The following is a 20,222-nucleotide window of genomic DNA, read 5'->3' on the forward strand; positions in this document are numbered from 1 at the left end:
TTGTGCGTGGTACAGCAGAGCCCCCACCACGCACAGCATCCAGAGAAGGTCACCTTCTCTCTTCCTCTCCCTCTCTCCCCCTCTTCTTCCTCTTTCTTTCTTTCTTTCTCACTCTCTCGGTGGGTCTCACAGAGCGGACATCCAGCACATCATAACCAGATGGCTAAAGATGCACCACAGCTCTCGGTCTCTCTCTCTCTCTCTCCCTGCTCTGCACTGCGCATGACCTACTTAGGGGTGGGACAGTCTGCACGCCGTGTGTGTGTGTGTGTGTGTGTGTGCATGTGTGTGTGTGTGTGTGCAGCAGCCTGCCTTTACCCTGCCTGCTGAGGCACAAACACCCTCTGATTAAAGCTGTCATCTCTCTCCCATCTGATGGCACCCTGGCACATGTGAAGGAGGTGGGAGCAGGGGGCAGAGGAATCTCAGGGGCACCAGGCAGCTTCTCAGAAAAGACTTGTGCACGTGTCTATCTTGCGAGCGTGTGCTCGTGTGTCCTCTGCGTGTAATCAACAGCTCAGGAGTGAACACCAACGGCTGTCTGTTGGAGTTTTGGTGCTGAGCGATGACGACAGCACTTTGTCTTCACCGAGGGGACAGTCTGAGTTATGAAAAATCTGAAGGAATGACAGAGAGATGGATGGATTTGAGAACAGACAGCTAGTGCCGCAATCTTTTGAGAGTTTTCCTTGATCTGTGGCTTTGTGATCGCCAGCTTCCATCTGACATCTTATCAGTTTGGCAGTGAAGAGACAGGAAATAGAGTGAAGGCATCGGTGAAACTTAGTCCTCAGGCTTCCTGGAGCTGGTGGAGCCAAGTTTTGGTAAATTTTCTTGAAATTTCGAACTGTAATTAGGTCAACTGTGATGGTTTAAAACTACATCAGGTCTGGTTGAAAACACCAGACAACCAAGACAAAAAAAGTTTGAAAAGCTACTTTTCTTGTGCGTGTTGCATGTTTACAGTATATATGTGTGTGCGGTCCAGTTCCTGTCTGGACACCAACCAAGAGCAGCAGTTGTCCAGCCAGCTTTTAAATCTGTCTCTCATCTCTGAAGACCTGTCATCTGTCAACAAACCACACGCACGCACACACACGCACATTTCTGCCTTTCTTAAAATACAGCACTCAGTGACCTTCTTCACCAGCTGTCCTCATTTTGAGGAGCTATCAAGGGAAGCGGAGAAGGCCTCCAAAGAGCCAAATTAATTCTTTGCTTTGAGCCGTGACATAACGCCTGCCGCAGCACCGCAAAAAAAGCCTCCGACCGGCAACACACCGCTCCGCATCTACAGCGCGTGGCTGTTTCAGCTGTGCCTCGTCGTATGGCCCGATCGGGAGGTGTGAGGGAAATATGTACCTTTTCTGACTTCCTTCAAAACCAGCAAAGCAGAGCCAAAGACTGTGCGGTTGTATAGGTGTGTGTCGTGACCTTGAGAAACACTGCATATCCAAACACAGCCCAATTAGGCGAAACCAAAGAACCCATGTCCAAGATATGAGACAGGGTCACCACCCTGTCAGCACTGCAGGCTTTCTGAAGAAAAAGGCAGCTTGGTTGTGCAATGCATGTAAGTTTGTGTGTGTACGTGTGAAAGAGAGAGAGCAGAAGCAGCGCAGACAGTCAGCGCCATTCCTTCATTTACATTCTTTCCACTGTATTGGTCCTAAGTATGAAAATGAAATGCGGCAGCCTAATGCAGGGGAATGAAAAGAGAGAGGTAGAAAAGACCGCCACGCTCGAGAAGCTGCATTCTCCTTTCTGTTTGTGTTGTGTGTGTGTGTGTGTGTGTGTCAGTGCCCTCTCCTGACTCCTCTCAAATAAATCAGCTGTTGCTTTGCAGTAGTTTTTCTTGGATTCCTGTCTTCAGGTCCAGGAATTTAAAAAACACGCTCCTGAATACCTCTGCCATGCATGTACGGCAACGAGTGTTTCCCCTTAAAAGGATTGGTTCAAAAGGGAAGGTTAGCTGTGAAATGTGCTTGGTGGATGCTAACTAAAAGATGCTACATGAAGCGTTTTATTAAACATTTTGTGCTTCACTGTGAAATTAAATGTGATAAGTACGTATCATTTCTGCTAGGTTGTTTTTACATGCATTTCTGGATTTATTATCACCTTATAAGTTGACATGGCAAACAGCTGCCTCACACACTGAACAATATTAGTATTCATTTCGAGTCATGTTTCTGGCAAGCGCATTGAATTTAAATCCAATATGCACTCTCATTTTTGTACTGTTTTGAGTTCAATCACCTCCTGAGTGAAATATCAGAATGCTCTCACTGTTAACTTTGTGTCTCTGCCATTTGGTGCTGGGCAGGACGCATACAGTGGGTTTAAAAGAGCGTTTTATCTCAAAACACCTGTCTGGGACTACTGGAAATTAGGCTGATATGATGTGATATAACCAAAACTGTAAAGGTGTGGGCCACAAAAACAATAAAATGAGCTGAAAGATGCTGCGTAGAGTTACACGAGGGAGTGACCTCTTTCACATTCCACGTAGTCATTTGATCCATTGTTAATATTTAAATATTGGTTATTACAGGCTTTAAACCTGGCTGCTTGCTGTAACAAAGACAATGTTACCTCTCTTTAATTATATCAAACAAAGTAAACATATACATTTAAAAATGATATATTCCCCTGACTTTTCTCTTCTTCCAGTGTTTTAAAACGACACCCTACTGCTGTAAAGCAACTAGTTGAGTTGTTGAGGAGAATGTTTGCAACGCTGTTTTGCTATGAAGCTCCAGAAATGTTTTGTGGACGACGAGACTTCTCCGGACTTTCCTTCAGATGATTTTATCCTTTAAAACTTGCATAGACTGAAAGTCTGCTTCAACAGTCTTATTTCTCCTAATTCTATTTTTTGTCAAATGTTTTACGTTTATGCTTTGCGTGTGCTTAAAATCCTGCAACAAACTTTGCATATGTAGCCCAAAGTGTACCGGCTACCATACTGTACTGTAACACTTTTCACATTCAGCCACACTCTCCCTCTTTACTGTCAATTCAAAGCAGCTTTAATGGCATGGAAAACAGACGTTTTTCCATTTCCATCTGCTCTCTTTGCTCTCACATAATCAGGTGCCACAGTCTCTGTGCTGTTCCCACCTCTTATAAAAAAAGGTGGCTTCTGCTGAAGCCAGAAAACCTCAAAGCCACACTATAGAGAGGACCCTCTCCAGAGGAGTGTAGACAGAGCATATCCTTAGACAGAGCATAACCCTGGAGAGCTTCATTAGCACATGTGGGCATACATAATGAACACTCGTGCACTGATCTGAAATAGCAGCTAGCATAATAGAGCAGAAGAGTAACCAAGCGTGCAACATGTACGCGCACTCTCTCACACACACACAATGGATTTTACTGCACTGTCTCTGTGTGCCCTGTGGGTATTGTGTGTGTGTGTGTGTGCGCGTGTGTGCATGTATCGGCATAAGTGCATTATTGATGCAAACCCGGCAGGCAGAGATGATGCAGATCAAAGTCTGTGATGAGGGAACATAGTGGCCACCCCTACAACAACCAGTGAGAGGGAGAGACAGTGGAAGAGAGAGAGAGAGAGAGAGTGGCCTCCTCTCTCTTCATCTCCAAACCTCCATGTCTCCTCCAACCTGTTTGCTTCACCCTCTCTTCATCCCTCCCACCCTCCTGCTCCTCTCCTCCACCTTCAGTAGCCGTCCCTGGGATTGCGTCATAAGTACCGAGTTCCAAATTAACAGATTGCAGAGAGTCATGAAGGGTAGAGGAGGATGAGAGAGGTGGGGAGGGTGGGTGAGAGAGGAGGGGGACCCGAGTTTCCATGACGACCGCACAGGACTCCTGTTTGTGGAACGAACAAACGTGTGTGTGTGTGTGTGCGTGTGTGTGCGTGTGATGGTTCAAGGCTCGCAGTGGGGAGACACCGTCACATTTTTTTCCCATCTAAGTAAGAAAGAATCAGCCACAACGTTACGCACATTCACACCACTCGCACATACACCAACGCACACTGTTGTGAAACATATTGCCATATCACTCTTTCATACTCTATTTCACAGCCAAAAAAGGTGTGTGTAACGGGAGGAATTACAACACGGCGTAGTAAGCCTTTGGTGTAGTCCAATCATGAAATCTTCGGGGAGGCGAGATGGAGTCCTTTTTTACTCGACGTCCATCTTATCTGTTGTTTTTGGGTTAGAATCTGACTATGTTTGAACAGGTTGGATGTACAACGCTTAAGGCCAAAGCTACATGGAGACAAAAAGTCCTTGACAAAGAAAAATGTTTCAAAACTGCCTCTCTATGAATCAAGCAAAAACAGACATCATCACTCACTCTGAGGAGTCAGGACATGCGGGACAGGCCACATTCAAGTGAACAAGCCAATGCTATTTCTTGTTATCTCAAATTATACGTCTCAGAAGAGGAATGCGCTTTGACAATCGATATAAAGATCATCACGATCGACATGAGGTGTGAATAATTAAAGGCCGACATATGGCAATGTGACCAGGTGGCAGATGAAAAGAAGCGACATGCCAGGATATAGGGTGGCGTTCGCCATCGCACTGCTGACTCCTGGGGGGCTTTTTGATTGGATCATTAACAGGACAGTGACACCTGAGTGCACATGCTGCGAGTGACGACAAACCTCACCACGTCTCTCTTATTCTCTCAACCTTCCCGATCGATGTATTACGTGATCCTCCCGCTTTCACAAGCTCAGACTTCCGACAGCTGACGTCAAAGCTTAAAGAAACAAGTCGCTCACATTTTACATCCCTTTGTCTTCAAACAGTTTGGGAATGATACCCACGAAGCTGTTAGTTGCATAGCAGAGTAATTGTACCAGTTTTTAGGTTGATATATCACATGCATGTACACACACACACACACACACACACACACACACACACACACACACACACACACACAGAGCTACCGTTGTAGCAGGCTGCTCAGCTCTCGGGGTCCTAACCAGGGATAGTTATAGCTGTCCATTAGTGGCAGCTCTGAGCCCAAAGGAGAAACTGGGTCAGAACTGCACGAGAGAGAAAGTATGTTGTATCTTCCTCTCCCTGATTCATAAAGACTAACACACGCATGCACACACCAAACACACACACAACAAAAGTATTTTTATATTGGCCCTGCCCTGGTTATTTACGCCCTCATCCATTAGCCCCCATTGGAGCGGTCCACTTCCTGTCCTTTAGTCCTCACGCTTTCTATGTTTATGTGTCAGCCTGTTGTTGTTTACATTCATCCAAGGACTAAATCATAGTAAAGTGTTTCCTGCCAGCGAATTCAACAATATCCCCCTTTTGCCTCAGATATAGCCAGTTTTAACCTTGGTGAATGAACTGCATTCACAAAGCGCTTTAACTGGGGGAGCCAAGTTCGTCACAATGCTTCATATTCATCACTCACACACACAGACACACACAGACACACACAGACACACACACACACACACACACACACACACACACACACACACAGATTAGAGCCGCTATGCAAGGTCAATGATCTGCTCATTGGGAGCAGTTTTTGGGTTCAGTGTTTTGCTCAAGGACAATTCCACATGCTATTAGAAACGAGCTGGATGGAAATAGACTTCACACAGCTGTATGTACCCAAAGTGTCAATGCTGCTTGGGGAGCGCGGTGATGTACAAAGCATCTATGTAAAGAACTGGGCTCATGTTAGCTTACTTTCTAAGGCTATATTGATTGAACTGACTGGGAGGTGTTACGAGAGTCATATTAATAAAATTAGTCAAGAGTCAATAGTTATTTCACTGTTGGTTTATAAAGCATTTCATCCTTTAGGAAGCAAATTGTAAAGATTTATTAACATCAGATGCAACTTTATAATGGCCATCCAAAAGAAAGTATAGAACAACACTATTTATTAACCACAAAGTATCACAAACACCAGTTGCAACAGTGAAATAACTATTAACTGAAGTTAATGATGGTTATTATAAAGTGTTACTGCTACTGCTTATGGTCTGTGAACCACCATTAACTTTCAGTTTAAAGTCTGGACTCCATGGTTTATATAAACCCTCTTCAGATGCTTTTAAAAGAAAAGGCCATTGAGGGGCGACTACCTGATGAGGTCAAACAGAGTACAAAAGAAGTGAAACGTGAAATCAGGGCAGCCGAAACATGCCACAATAAAAGATTAAAAAACAACTATGACGGAGGCTGGTAGGGATAGTCATGGCCTCTGTGTTTTAGAGTATGAACTATTGACAAAAGACAGACACCCCGCGGGGACTCATGATTACAGCCTGCTTGCCTTCTTTCTTGAATGTCTTTGACAGCTTGTGGCTTTTACACTGTTTGTTTTCTTCGAGCAGTGAATTTAAAAACACACTTCTACATCTTTCTACACAGTGAAACTCAAACATTCAACTGTAGGGACAAGAAGACAAACAATCTTTTGGCTGGAGGGGGATTTTAATTACGGTTGCTGCTCCAAACATTGAGGGTAGCGTCCTGCATTTTTTAACAAACACACATAACCCTGGCAGGCATTCTCTGTTAGCTGTCTCCAGAGTTGTGTCCTCTAACATCTCTTGCATAATTTGCATACAGATGACTGTTTTTTGCATTGGAACAGATATCGCTGAGATGGTTGATTACTGTGTAATGGCCTTCCTCGGGCGAATCAAATTTGCCGCTGTCCGGATGTCGATTTAGAGAAGCGATTGTGACAGCGGGGTCAGCTGATGGATAATCAGTTGGGATTTTGTGGGAAACGATGATTGCTAACAGGATGAGATCTGATTGGAAGACGTGAAGAAGTGATCAGCAAAAGGAAACAGCAGCATGTCTTTCTCTCATCAGAGAAAACCATCTTAATTTAATGTTAATTAGACCCTGATGATCCTGTTTCATACAGCTCATATTGAGTAATTACTGGCTTATGAAATCATTGTAATTCTGGTGTTATTGACAAGAATGCTCGAACAACTATTAAAAAAATGATGAGGATCACCACAGGACTGGATTGGACAGGAGTGCAGCTCAATAACCTGATGGATTTACATGACAAGCAGACGATCATCAGCAGCATTTCAGTGTCACTACTTCATTTCTCCATACTGCGGTTTCGAGCGAGAGTGTGACAGACCTGCTGTACGTGAGGTGTTGGGGTGGATATCTATACTGCACCCTCCCACACTGGATTCAAGTTGTTTCAAAGGAACAAGGAGCTGTCACTATGAGAGTGGGTGGCTATGCAACCATCACCAACTGAAACACTTCTGATTTATGCCTGTCTTTATAAAACAGTACCTCATGAGATATGGTAAACGTACACTGTGCTCTTTCATTGACAACAAGAGGAAAACACGCTCATATCAGAGTGTGTCTGAGGCCAGCAGGGGTAATCTTGATTATAGTGGCAGCGTGCTGTTATATGGTCGGTACTGCATTAATCTGGTCTGTTTTGACAAGATTAAAATATCTTGTCAAAGTGAGAAAGAGAAGAGAAAATTGTAACAAGAGAGAAAAAGACTGTTACTGCCTTTGTGTTAAGTGGATTTACTTGTACAACATGATACTATATTTGTGACATAATCATGTCCATAATCAGGATTAGAGCCTGACCAGTACTCGATTTTTGGGGCTGAAATGATGTCAGGGAGTACAAAATTGCAATACTGATATATCAACCTACAGTCACACGTTTTTTGCATTGATGACAGGATATTTTACAGTTTAACGATAAGCTTTTTTGTCTAAAATGACATCAGTGCACTGGAACATTATACTTCACTGGGAATTTAATGACTTCAAGTTAACCAAAGCATCTTTTTAAAGGTGCAATATGCAAGAATTTTAGTTGAAAACATTCAAAAATCAATTAAAATGATCAACAGAATGTGGAAAATAACAGTCTTGACGTTATGACGTCTGTGTATTGTGATGCAGAGGTATCTACTAAATATAGCGTGCTAACCAGCTAGCCTCAGCCTGTCCCAGTCCAAAGCTACTATACTAGAGGAAAAAATACCAACACTTCTCCGGTCTCACAGCTCCCAGTCCGGACTGCTAGCTGGACGGCTAACTGAGCTAACTAGGCAATGACAGCGATAGTTAGCAGCAGTTAGCTGTTTCTTTAGCGATATGTAAGCGACATGTTAAGAGTTGTTTTGAGTATGATTTTGACAGATAAAGAGTTCTTACATATTGCAGCTTTAAACATTGTAATCTCTTGAAAAATAAGTTTTCATATCAACACATAGAAGACATCATATGTGCCATTACTAATATATTTGTGATATCGGTCATCGGTCGGGCTCTAAATAGGATTGCTGATTACAAATATGTGAGACAGCTACAGTCCGTCTCCTGATACAGTCCGGAGATCCTTGTGCAAAACTCTGTGTTACTGTAGTGCTGATACATTTATGCTTTATAATCTTATCGAGTTGATTTAATAAACCTTATTGATAGTTCTTCCTTTCACTCTCTGGCTGGTATCAAGGAATTTGCTCAAGGATGACACGTGGGATTAAATCTGAGCACTCCAACTGGGCTGTGATCTCGCTATACACAGGCCAATCTGCTGCCCCTGTTATGCTGCCATGCTACGCAGACTTCACCTAATAATACAGAAATACATCCGCACGGTATTTGTCGTTCTCTGCAGAAGAATTCACAACAAATTTGCAATAAATCAAACAGCATTCGGCATTGTAGTAATGCTCAGCAGGTCTCAGCTATTACAGATTCAATGCACATTCACTTGTTGCCAGTCAGCGGCCCAAGTGTATAAAAGCTTGCATATTAATGCGGCCACGCTGATGCTGTGTTAATACTGAGTGCTGGGATGCAAACGATGGTCTTACCATGCTCTTCAGCTGCACAATCGCCCTACAATGACAGTCACAATGAAAAGGTTGGGAAGTGTGCAACTCATACAGGAAAAGCTGTCATGGTAAAAAATCCATGTGTATGTAGTAATGAGAAGAGTGGAATGATGGGAGGATGTCCTGACTCCAGGAAGCGAATTAACAACAGCAGCAAGGGAGCTCTTTGTTAAAAGGCAGTTATCATTACTACAAATCCAAACTACTCTTGCATGGTGACATTATTTTTACTGCTGGTATTGGTTTTAAAAGCCAAGGCAACATATTTCCATATCAGCAAGTGGAAAAAACTCTAATTTTTGTATTAAGAGGTCATCTTACAGTGTCAGAGCTGTAGCTCACTAAACCTGGACCGGGCCGCCCCCCAGTGGTGTCACTGCAGAAACTCCAAAGTATATTTATCTAATATCTAGTCAAACTATCTCACTACACTTCATATAAGACACAATTACCTAGAAAATAGCATTTCTGTGAAGTGGCTTTTCCAGTGTACAAGAGCATCCACGGTCCAGTTAGAGATATAGTTTAGTTCAAGGACAATTCACTTACATTTAACCAAAGTAATGTTTCAGTTTCAATCATCTATGATGTAAAGAGCAAAATACTGACCAAAGATCTGTGTAAAAGCTACACATTTGCTCTCTATAAACCAAATAAAGGTCTTAAAGGAGCACTATGTAGTTTTGGAGAAGAAATCCAAACTCAGAATTTTAATATTTACAATATTAATGAGGTAATTAACTTCCATAACTGAATAAACAAGCTGTTCTCAGAGGAAAATAAGGTCCCCAAGATACTGTCAGTTTGTTTATTCAGTCAGGAAAGAGAAGAGAGTTTGTTTATTTTGTTTGTTTAGGAATACAAAATCAGTCAATTAAGATCCTCTTCTGATTAAAATTTCTTCCCATAACTCCAGAGAGCACCTTTAACTCTGCCATGCAGCAGACCATGTAAGCGCGATGGTAAGCGTGTGACAGAATCAATGAAAATATCTGTGTGTGTACAGTATCGACAAAAACAGATCACAAATCATTCACAGTTCATTCACATTTGAGTTTAACATTTTCTTGTCTTACCTTTGGCCTCTCATCCAAGATTTGCTGGCGGATGTCCTTGTGCTTCTCCAGTAGTCTCTCCTGTCTTTTACTTTGCGCGTCTTCCAACTGCACGTACACACCCACACAAACACAGATACTATAAGGTCTGTGCATGTCATCGATTATAATACTGCACCCACAAATGTTTACTACTGCAGGTAGTAGTGTAATCATACAAATCTGAATTATTTTTGCATATGATTTGGTGATGATAACTAGTGATTACACATTCTCCATAGCCATGTACTCTCTTACCCGTTTGATGTACTGCACCACCTCGTTGACAAACGATCTGTTGATCTCCAGCTTCTCTCTGTGGGGAGAATTTTATCAACAGTCAGTCCAAACAGGGCTAAATTTTTAGTATTTAGTGACATCTAGTGGTCACACAAATATAACACATAACGTGTGCTGTTTACTTATAGTTATTAATGTTTAAATACAGATACTTACTCTTCTGTCACATTCTTGTCTTTAGATTTGGCTTCGTTGATCTTCTCTTGCCGTTTCTTGTCCATCTTCTTCTTGAGATCCTTCTTTTCTCTACAGGTTGTGAGATGGAGATAGAGAGGATGAAAACACAGGAACCTTTTGTGTTTGTGAGTGTGTGCGCAATGCTGTATGCTGAGTGCAATCTTACTTCTCACAGATGTCTCTAAGCTTTTTGAGCTGAGCACTCTGGCACTCCTCTGCGATAGTGGTCAGCTTCTCGACCAGCTAGAGAGTGACACACAAAGAGAGACAGGAAACATCTGCTTTAATTTTTTAACAGAGGACAAACACAATCACCATTATGTTTGCTTTCTTTTGCTTGAATGAACCTCTCTGACACCTCAGCTGTGCAGGCGTACTGGAGCAGAAGCCATTTATTTTTCCACACGATACGACAGCACACGTGCACAGGCAGCACAGTGATGTAATATTCTACCTGGTGAGTTTATAGCAGCGTTCACTTATTCACTTGTCTGACATGATTAGTCTGTGTTAGCGTTTCTGAGCTTCGGGACAACGGGGGACAGTCAGCACTATACCCAGTCCAACACAAGTCAGGGCAGGCTCCTACATGTGTGTGACTGCTACATACAGTGTGTGTTTATTTATATTATGTATGCTTCTACATGTTGTTTGTGTGGGAACACTGACTGCCCCAACTGGTACTATAGATTCAGAGAATGTGCATGTAAGGAAATGACTTAATGAAAGTTTTTACACAGTAATCAATCAGCTCACTGTAATGACGGCACAAATTAGCTACAAGTCTGGTGACCATAAATAGGCAGCACACAGATGTAGAGAGATGATGGGAAATCTGACATGAGAACTGGAGCTTTGAGTCTTTCATCCATATATGTGCAGCATGTACTGAACAATAACTGTAAAATACTTTATGGACCTTAGGGGAACAGCGTGGTTTTTGCTAAAAATATCTATTCTCACAAATTTGCCAATTATTAAGCAATTTCACAAGAAAATGCAAAAGGGTTATTTAAAGCTATTTAAGCCCATATAAGTGGTATTTTTTCCATACTCTCAAAGTCTGGACTTTCCAACACCAAGTCAATCTGGACCCAGCCCACGTTATGATTACTATTTTTCATTAAATTTCCTAGTGATCAGTACATTGTTAGTGACTCTGAATACAGTATAGCTGGAGATCATTTACAGCGATCCTATAATGGTGGCTTATTTCCCTGTCGTTGGTGAGCTAACTGATACAGAGAGTAGAGAGAGTGTTATGTGTTGTTACTGTTCATGCATTTTTATTCCTAAATTCCTAAATCGCAGATACACAATGTGCCCAGTTTTCTCTAGTGCACAGTTTCTACAATTAATGTGGTTAATAAAATATGAATATATATAAGTGAGTCAGAAACAGTGTCTGCCAATCTCCAAATGTGGGCATGTTTTCTGTTGTTTATTTCCATAAATGTATCTATGCATCTCTCCTCTATTGTTGAAGTTTGACACACTCAGAGGGACTTCATGATGCATTCAGGTGCACGTCTTAAACTCTGAAATCTACATCGCTTCATATGGCAAAGGTGTGCCAGGAGTTGTTGTGTGTGTTCGTGAGCACCTGCTTGATGTGTTCTCGTTTCTGGTACTTTTCGCTGTAGTACTGCTCCTGGCGCAGTGTGAGGAGCTGTTGCTGCTGCTGTTCCTTCAGCTCTGCGAGCCTCTGGCTGCTCTCCTGATCCAGCTCACACAGCTCCTGGTCCAGGGCCGACAGAGAGTGTTCGGACCGACTGCAGACACACACACACACACACATACACACACACAAAGGGAACATCCACAAAATGAGATACCTCTGTCTTTTTTTTCAGCACAGTGATGTTAATGTTTGCACACTTGATGTTAATGTTTGAAGTTATTTCGAACTTTAGGAAGGACCTCTTATCTTGCACCTTGAAGTAACTTGGTGGAATTGTGCTATCTGTGCTCCTCTGTGGTCCACACTGGCTGAGAGGACTGTAATCTTTGCTGAGTACTGATTCTTCAGCGTGTGATGGACTCCTGAGGGCCCTGAACGGGTCCCTGAGGCTTGGAAGAAGCCTTATCCACTAATTCTTATTCTACACGTAGTGCCTTTCTCTTCTGTCTGTGCTGTGGTGTTTGTTTTGGAGCAATATGATACAAAACAGTGGAATTTTAGTTTCAGTATTTCAATGTGTTCAATGGAAGACAGAAGAGTAAATACAGAAGGACGGAGGGAATGAAAAATCATCCACCTTTATATATGTAGATATATATATATATACATATATATATATACACACGCCTGTATGTGTCCTTGGAATTTCCTTTCCCTGAAGTTGCCTGAAGTATTATTGCTTCAAACACTAATTTCCAGAATTACTTTCAATTATCTAAGGATAAGTTCGGCAGCTTGACAAGTTGTAAGTGACACATATACAACAATTCTCTGTGTTTTTGTTGGATTCCCTTAAAAAGGAAAGATTTCATGGGAAGGAGGTGAACTGGTGGGACACTTTGAAGCGGAGAAGAGGAGGGCTACCTACCTTTTCTTACCGTCTCGTTTGTGGCTCTTCTGCAGGGCGGAGCGCCGCCGCTGGTGCTGGCTCTGCAGCTCGGACACGCGAGCCGTGTGCTCCTTGATCAGCTCGCTGGTCTTGCGGTGGTGTTTCCGGACCAGCTCCTTCATCTCCTTGTACTGCTTCCTCTGCTCGCGGACAAAGCCCTTCTGTTGCTTCAGCTCCTCCAACGTCTGAGCCTCTAATTCTAAAGAGAGGATGGAGGAAAAGGTAAACACAGGTGAGCGAGAGAGAAAGTGACAAACTGGACATCACTAAAACATTGTCTACTGTCAGTGCAGATCAGTTATTAACTGTTAAAATCTGAAACCTAAAAGGTCCTCCTACAGAAAAACATTGTAGATTTCTGGTAAAAATGTGCAAATTAACAATTCATCTACATTATACCAATTTAATAAGTCATTAAAACTATTTCAAGAGCTACAAAAACTCTTTTATTGATTTAAAATCAATAGTAAATCAATCAAAAGTCAATTTACTCGATATTCTTGGCACAGGATTATGCTTAAATTCATTCCAATAGGTATCATGTACAAGACCACCAAAGTCAGTCAGTCCAGGTGTCTATTTAATAAGCACACAAGTACTGTAAGAGCAAGTGTTCATGAAGAAAACATAAATCTCACCAGTGAGGACGCTCTGAATGATGTCCTCAGTCTTCACTGATGGTTTCAATGAGCCTGGTCGCCAAAGACAAGTTCACATGTTCAGCTGCAGGTTAACTGTATAATTAATAATAAATATCTTGAAGCTTTTTACTGATTTACAGCAAAAAATAAAGTATGTCAACATGTTGTTTTGATATAGATAAACCTTGTTAAAGCAGATCTTTTAAACATAAGATAGAGGGAAACATACTCTCAGTAATTTTTAATATAATCTTAGAGGCAGATTTAAATATTTTCAGTTAAGGCTTTCATCCCCAACCCTCAACTGTTGTCATGTGACAGTGGCAGATACATTATGCGTCTATTATAAGATAACAGAGGATTAATTGCAACACATTAAAACAGTGTTAAATATTCACTTTGACAAAGTACAGTGCATTTTTACAGTTAAGAATAAAGGCATATTTCATACTGAGCAATTTTAATGTCTAAGAATACACTTGAAGTGAAGTGTTACCTGAAGCGACTGTGATGTTTGAACATAATAAGTAACACCTAACTTTCAGTGTGTTTACGAAAGACTTCAACTGTCATCTCAGCTCGTGAAACTGTGCTGCTGGTTATCTGTACAGTACCTGCAGACTGGGGCTGGTGGCCGACCAGTGACGGGGGTTTCGGGGCGATAATGGGCGTGTGGCTCAGTCCGTTCTCTGCAGGCAGCGTGACCCTCTGGTCCACTTTAGATTCTGAGGGGGCATCACTTCCTGCCTCCACCTGCCCATCACATCAAAGATTCAACATTTGGATGAATCAAGTCAACACATCTGTAAATACAGTGCTAACTACCGACTCCTCTGCAGAGAAATGTTGTATAGAGCATTTTAAATTATCATACATTTCAGCTACTAAAATGTGCAGTTAAAGAGTCGTACACAAAAACATTGCATCATTTTACAAAAGCTTTTCTTCCTCACATCACCTCAAAACCTAAATAAAAAACACATTCACAAAGGATTTATTCGATTCTCGAGTGGTGGTATCTGTTTTCTCTTGTTGTACCTGTGTCCTGCATGATAGTTTGTAGACATAGCTTTGGTAACCCACTCTCAACATCCCTTTCCTGATCCAGCAGATCTTAATTTCCCCTTCGGCTCCGCTGAGTCTCTCTTATCTCTGAAACGTTAATGTAATTTTAAATAATCTCGGCTCTAGTCACAGTATCCAGATCTTTCCCTCCTTCAAGCATTCATCTCCTCACACTGTGCTCTGCCTTTCCTTGCTCTACCACTTTTGGCGACTGTTGCCATGGTCACAGCATGAAGCAGCTCCCCGTCGGCCATTCTCGAGGGCAATCGTATCAGCTGGCAAATCAGATAAAAGAAGCCCCTCGGGGACACCGTTTCTTTCCAGTCCCTTCTTCTCACAACCCTAGATAACCCTGTGTCCTGCCTTGCCTTGCACCATACATCTACCCCACATCTCTCCTCAGATATCATGCTTTGTCAGTTCCCTGCTGCATTGTGTCTACAATAATCTTTGGCTCCCCGTACTTTAGTGCATTTAAAGTGACTAGATGCTGCTATTTTACCCCGCACGCACCACTTATGAGGTTACCATTCTCCTGCTATTATGGTAATGTTGATGGCCCATTAGTGTGAGATGCAGACAGTGACATCCTCTTAAGCAGCCATAACTTGTTAAAACAGTCTGAGCTGCTTGGCCAAAAAAACATGTGTAATGCCGTACGCAGACCATATCAGCCATTGTGGCGATTAGTGGCAGGGTTGTGAGACAGTGAGGCTGTTCACGTTTGGTTTTACCGTCTGTCCTGAGTGATCCGATCACAGGTGGACAGCTTTAAGCCCGTCAAATCACAACTGGCATTAAATGCGTCCTGACTTGAATCTTGAGTTACCTCTTGTGATCGGCTCTCACTTTTGGGCTTTATTTTTACAGGACAGTTCAGAGAGGTGACAGGAAACGGGATGAGATAGATGAGAGAGAGGGGAGACGACAAGCAGGGAAGGGCCATAGGTTGGACTTGAACCCTGGGATGCTGCGTCGAGGACAAGGCATCGGTGCATGGGACGGCCTGCTCTACCAACTGAGCTAACCAGCGCGGCAAGAGGTTATATTCTTTAACAAATTTGATGTTAATGGTTAAATCAGTTGTAACTGTGTTCAAACAGCTGTTGGGCAGTACGACGCACTTTAGACATGAAAACAGACAGGTTTTCAATAAGGCACCAATGATTTAGGATTTGTCATAGCCACAGTTTGTTAAGTTTCTCCTCAAGCAGCAACTCTTAAAAACAAGAGGAGTCTGGGATGTTGCCTTTACAGGTTCAATGTGTTGAGTGACTGGATCTCAAATGTGTCCTCAGAGCATCTTGAGGGTGTTCACACCTGCACTTGGAGCTGTCCACTTGTGATCCGATCTCAGGACAGATGGTGATACCAGGTCTGAACAGGGCCAGTGTGGGCGTGTCATTCTATCGCCTGTTAGTGTGACATTATGTTGTGAAATTTAACCCCCTGATCCAGAAGGTGGCGGTAATGCACCTTAAAGCAATTTGTCAACCGCCTTCAGACAACAAAGGAGAAGCTAAAAAATATTAACATATTCATATATTTTTTAATTTTTAATGAAGGAGAAGTTGTAATTGCCATATTTCAAGGATTTTCATTAAAATGTTATACCTTTTTTTTTTTTTTTAAACAGAAACCATGTCAGGCACACATTAAAGAATGTCACATATGACTTCATGCGTGTTTGGTGGGGATCGGCGTTGATTTTTTAAATCTAGCATATAAAACTCACTCCCTACAAGCATCAACCTTAAAGCACAGCAGAATGGAAGTTCACTGAGTCACAATGACAGACCTCCCCCCCCCAGAGGAAACCTATAATCACAGCCTGCAGGTGGATGCTGGAAGAGGCTTGATAAAATACAGCAACAGCACTGCTACAGCTGTGGGTGCAGTGCGGTTTATCATGGAGCGACTGGAAATGAAAAGTGGCCAAAACAAACTGTGCTGACGTCTGTAGGGGATCTGTGCTGGACTCAAGCTGTGGTTCATAATCACTCCTCTCATGACAACAGCGCTGTTAGATGGCTGTGTGTTTGAAACTACTTTTTGGGAACATTAAAAACCTCCTCATGCTGCTTATTTCTAAATTGCATCTTAATAGATTTTTGCCGAGGAAAGGGAAGTCTCTCTGCAGCTTCTCATTCTCTGTAGCGTATGTTTTCAATTTCGGAACTGCTTGCTTCCCGACGATGACGAGAACGGCCAGCTGGCTGAGGGACCACTCAGCTAAATTAGAAACTGATTAGCTTTCCACAAATAAACAAAAACACGATGGGGAGAAGAGCATACACACACACACCTCTTTGTCGCCCTCCTCCTCTCCTCCCTCCTCCAAAGTGAGAGCAGCCAGCTGATTGGCTCTCTGCTCCATCAGGTTGACATAACGGATGGGATTTGACAAGGCTTCAATGACGTCTGAGGAGCAGGCAGAAAAACAGAGCAGCCTTTTTGTAACAGGAGCACGTCTCTGAATCTGCAGTGTTTCCTGGCTGAAAACATTTTACTTTTAGATTTTGAATATGTTCTCCTGCAACTTACCTGCAAACGTGTCTGGGACGTAGTCCTTTACTTCTACATACACAAACAGAGCAGGCAAAGTCAGGGCCTGGTTCTTCTCGTTCCTTAGACTGATGTAGTGATAGCCTGCAGGGCGAGAGTCAGATTGAGGGTCCATAAGTTCAGAAACTGACATCTTGCGCGTAGCTGTTTTGTGCTGTCTCTGCCTTCTTTCTATTAACCTAATGTTTTCATGATTTCTGATGATGTACTGTAAAGAAAAGTGACTTAATCATCAGACTTGAAGATGTTTGAAATCATGGTGGACAATGAGAGCTGTCACCTGGACGGATGGCTGACACAGGAATGATACGGTGGCCGATGAACTTCCCTCCGTCTTCATACACAGCTATCCTTAGTGAAGCGAGTGTGGGCAGAACAACCTGAGGAAAATGTATAAGATGCACTCATTATCACATCAGGATGGCATCACATTACTGTTTTACTACATTTACTACAGAAAATATTTAAAAATGTATATTCCACGAAAGCTTTTTAACTGTCACCTTGTATGCATACTATACATACACACATGCCCATATTAATACCTGCGCATTCTCAGAAATAGTTTTTGCATTAGCACCCGCAATCATTGGTGAAATGTAACTACTGTAAGTATATTTACTGTAAGTGCTGAACTTAAATACAATTATGAGATACTTGTACTCGAGTATTTCTATTTTCTGCTACTTTACACTTCCACTCCACTACATTTTGGAGAAAAATACCGTACTTTTTACAACACTTATTTGATAACTTTAGTGACAAGTTACTTTGCAGGTTGCATGCTGCATCAGAGCAGAAGTAATGCATTTTTAAAGTAATTTATCTTATTGGCAATCAGAGAAAAAAACAAAACTAAACAAAACATAACACTGATTCTGAATACCAGATCTGATAATTATCCAGATGGGATAACATTTTATTATGAAGTACATTTAGTTACAGAAAATTACTTTAGATACATTTAGTATCAGATACTTTAAGACTTTTACTCAAGTACTATTCATATGGGTGACTTTCACTTTCAGCAAAGTCATATTTTAAGGCAACATTATGTAGAAATGTGCATTTTGTGCAATCTGGCGCCCCCCACAGTTTCTGAGTGCAACATCACTGTCATAAATACAAATCCCAGGTGTGTAACAATGTGTCAGACGTACTGTATGTACTAACTACAAACAAAACACATAACAATGTTATGTGTTAAAAATAGTGCAGAAACAAGTGATGGGGGGGCAGAGTGGCTGAGACAGAGACACCATTCATCCTATTACAAGACATTTTACCATTAAAATGATTTTGAAGCTGTTAAATTTAAGTAAAAATGTTACATAAAGTTGCTTTAACATAATATCTTTACTTCTACTCAAGTATGACTTTTGGGTACTCCTTACAACACTGTCTGCAGTCAACTGAGAGAAATTTGATTCAAAATGAAATGAAGTTGATACTAAACCTTATTGAAACAGTCTCTTTTTATTTCAGGCTTTATGACATTCAGCCATTACAAATGATTTAACTGTTCATTTGTTCTCTGCACTGTGTAAAGGTTTAATAAAAGCTAATGTGAACTGCAGACAATTTTACTTTTATGTATCTACACGCTGCTGGTACAATCGATTGAAAAGAAAGAGTTCAAACACAAATGATACCAATGTGTTCAGGCACAAAGCCATGGTCTGACCTTCTTGAACACAATGGCTTCCTCTTCCCAGACAGGGTTGATAGCATTGCCCTGTGATGTCTTGGTCTTGAACGCTTTCCTCTTGGTGTCCACCGGTAAGCCGAACATGTCGATCTCCACGTACGTGCCCACTTTCTTATCTGACAGGAACTGGCCTGAGATGATCTGGAAGGAAGGAAGCAGAGCGAGACAGACAGAAAAAAAAAAAGATAAAACACAGAGAGAGAGACATGAGCTTCACAGACACAAAAAGACCAACACATACCTTTACAGACAGCGTGTTGGCTACTATCCCATCCACTGTGCTCTCAGTGAAAGGGTCAAAGTGTTTGTCCGGCCGCCTCATGAACTCTGGTTTGAGTCTGTAGCCACATTTCCCGTTGTATTCATACATGCCCAGGTTCAACTGCATGGATAAATCTGTGGAGTGAGGACAGATTAAGAAAAAGTTTACTTGAATGAGTCAACAACACTGAAGGAAAAAAGAAATAACATACTGTATATATGTACTGTAGTTGACTAAAGCTAAATAACAGCTAAGTTAAAATAAATAGGATAGAAATGTCTTTCACTATCCTCCCTCACCAATGGTTTGGAAGTTGAGAGCCACAAGCTGACAGCCGGCGTTCCAGAAGAGCTGAGGGTTGTAGTTGGATGAATCCACTCGGGTACCTTTAGGATAGATCCGGCTCAGCTGCAGTTTGTTGTACCTGAACAGAGCTGGTTAAGGATCTTTCGGATCAAGTACAACTGGTACTGTTTCTGGTACTTTTCTAAACAAAGATACAAAGTGCTTCACAGAAAAGGAAAAGAGAGAAACAACAGCAGATAAAAGCAGCACAGATGAAGAACAGCAGATAAAAGATAAAACAAAGAAAAATGATAAAAACCAAGAGCTTATTTAAGAATTCATAAATGCCTCCCTGTAAAAGAAGGTTTTAGGAGAAGATTTAAAAGATGCTAATGAAGGCCTGGTTATCTTAAGTCACAAGCCGGGATTTCAGAACAGTTTTAGAAAGTTTTGTGACTTCTAACATTTAATACCACAGAGGCAGGTTATCTAAAGTGCACAAGTTACTGGATTTAAGAATTTAAGAGGGACCTTGATCTGTTTATTATCCACATAACAGTTCTGGGAAACACCGTGCTTCTGATTGATGTTGGCTGTTCAACTATTCAGTGCCTCTTGCAAAAAATTCTACACGTACTATAACTTCAAAAGGAGAATTACTGACGATAAAA

At 41.8% G+C, this 20,222-nt stretch overlaps 1 protein-coding gene across 1 annotated transcript in view; it reads right to left on the minus strand.

Moving 5' to 3' along the window:
- The window catches only part of plcb1l (phospholipase C beta 1-like), a 116,729-nt gene that overhangs the window by 5,511 nt on the left and 90,996 nt on the right, over positions 1-20,222 (minus strand). The window contains exons 18-31 of the mRNA XM_073492844.1: positions 19,566-19,690; positions 19,246-19,400; positions 18,981-19,145; positions 17,577-17,676; positions 17,276-17,380; positions 17,037-17,152; positions 14,281-14,419; positions 13,664-13,717; positions 13,005-13,224; positions 12,059-12,227; positions 10,622-10,698; positions 10,435-10,524; positions 10,237-10,294; positions 9,961-10,047 (exon numbers count right to left, since the gene is read on the minus strand). Of these exons, the coding sequence (XP_073348945.1) occupies positions 9,961-10,047; positions 10,237-10,294; positions 10,435-10,524; positions 10,622-10,698; positions 12,059-12,227; positions 13,005-13,224; positions 13,664-13,717; positions 14,281-14,419; positions 17,037-17,152; positions 17,276-17,380; positions 17,577-17,676; positions 18,981-19,145; positions 19,246-19,400; positions 19,566-19,690 (1,660 nt within the window). The remainder of the gene's footprint in view (positions 1-9,960; positions 10,048-10,236; positions 10,295-10,434; positions 10,525-10,621; positions 10,699-12,058; positions 12,228-13,004; positions 13,225-13,663; positions 13,718-14,280; positions 14,420-17,036; positions 17,153-17,275; positions 17,381-17,576; positions 17,677-18,980; positions 19,146-19,245; positions 19,401-19,565; positions 19,691-20,222) is intronic.

This window comes from Pagrus major, chromosome 22 (assembly GCF_040436345.1).
Source record: "Pagrus major chromosome 22, Pma_NU_1.0".
NCBI lineage: Eukaryota > Metazoa > Chordata > Actinopteri > Spariformes > Sparidae > Pagrus > Pagrus major.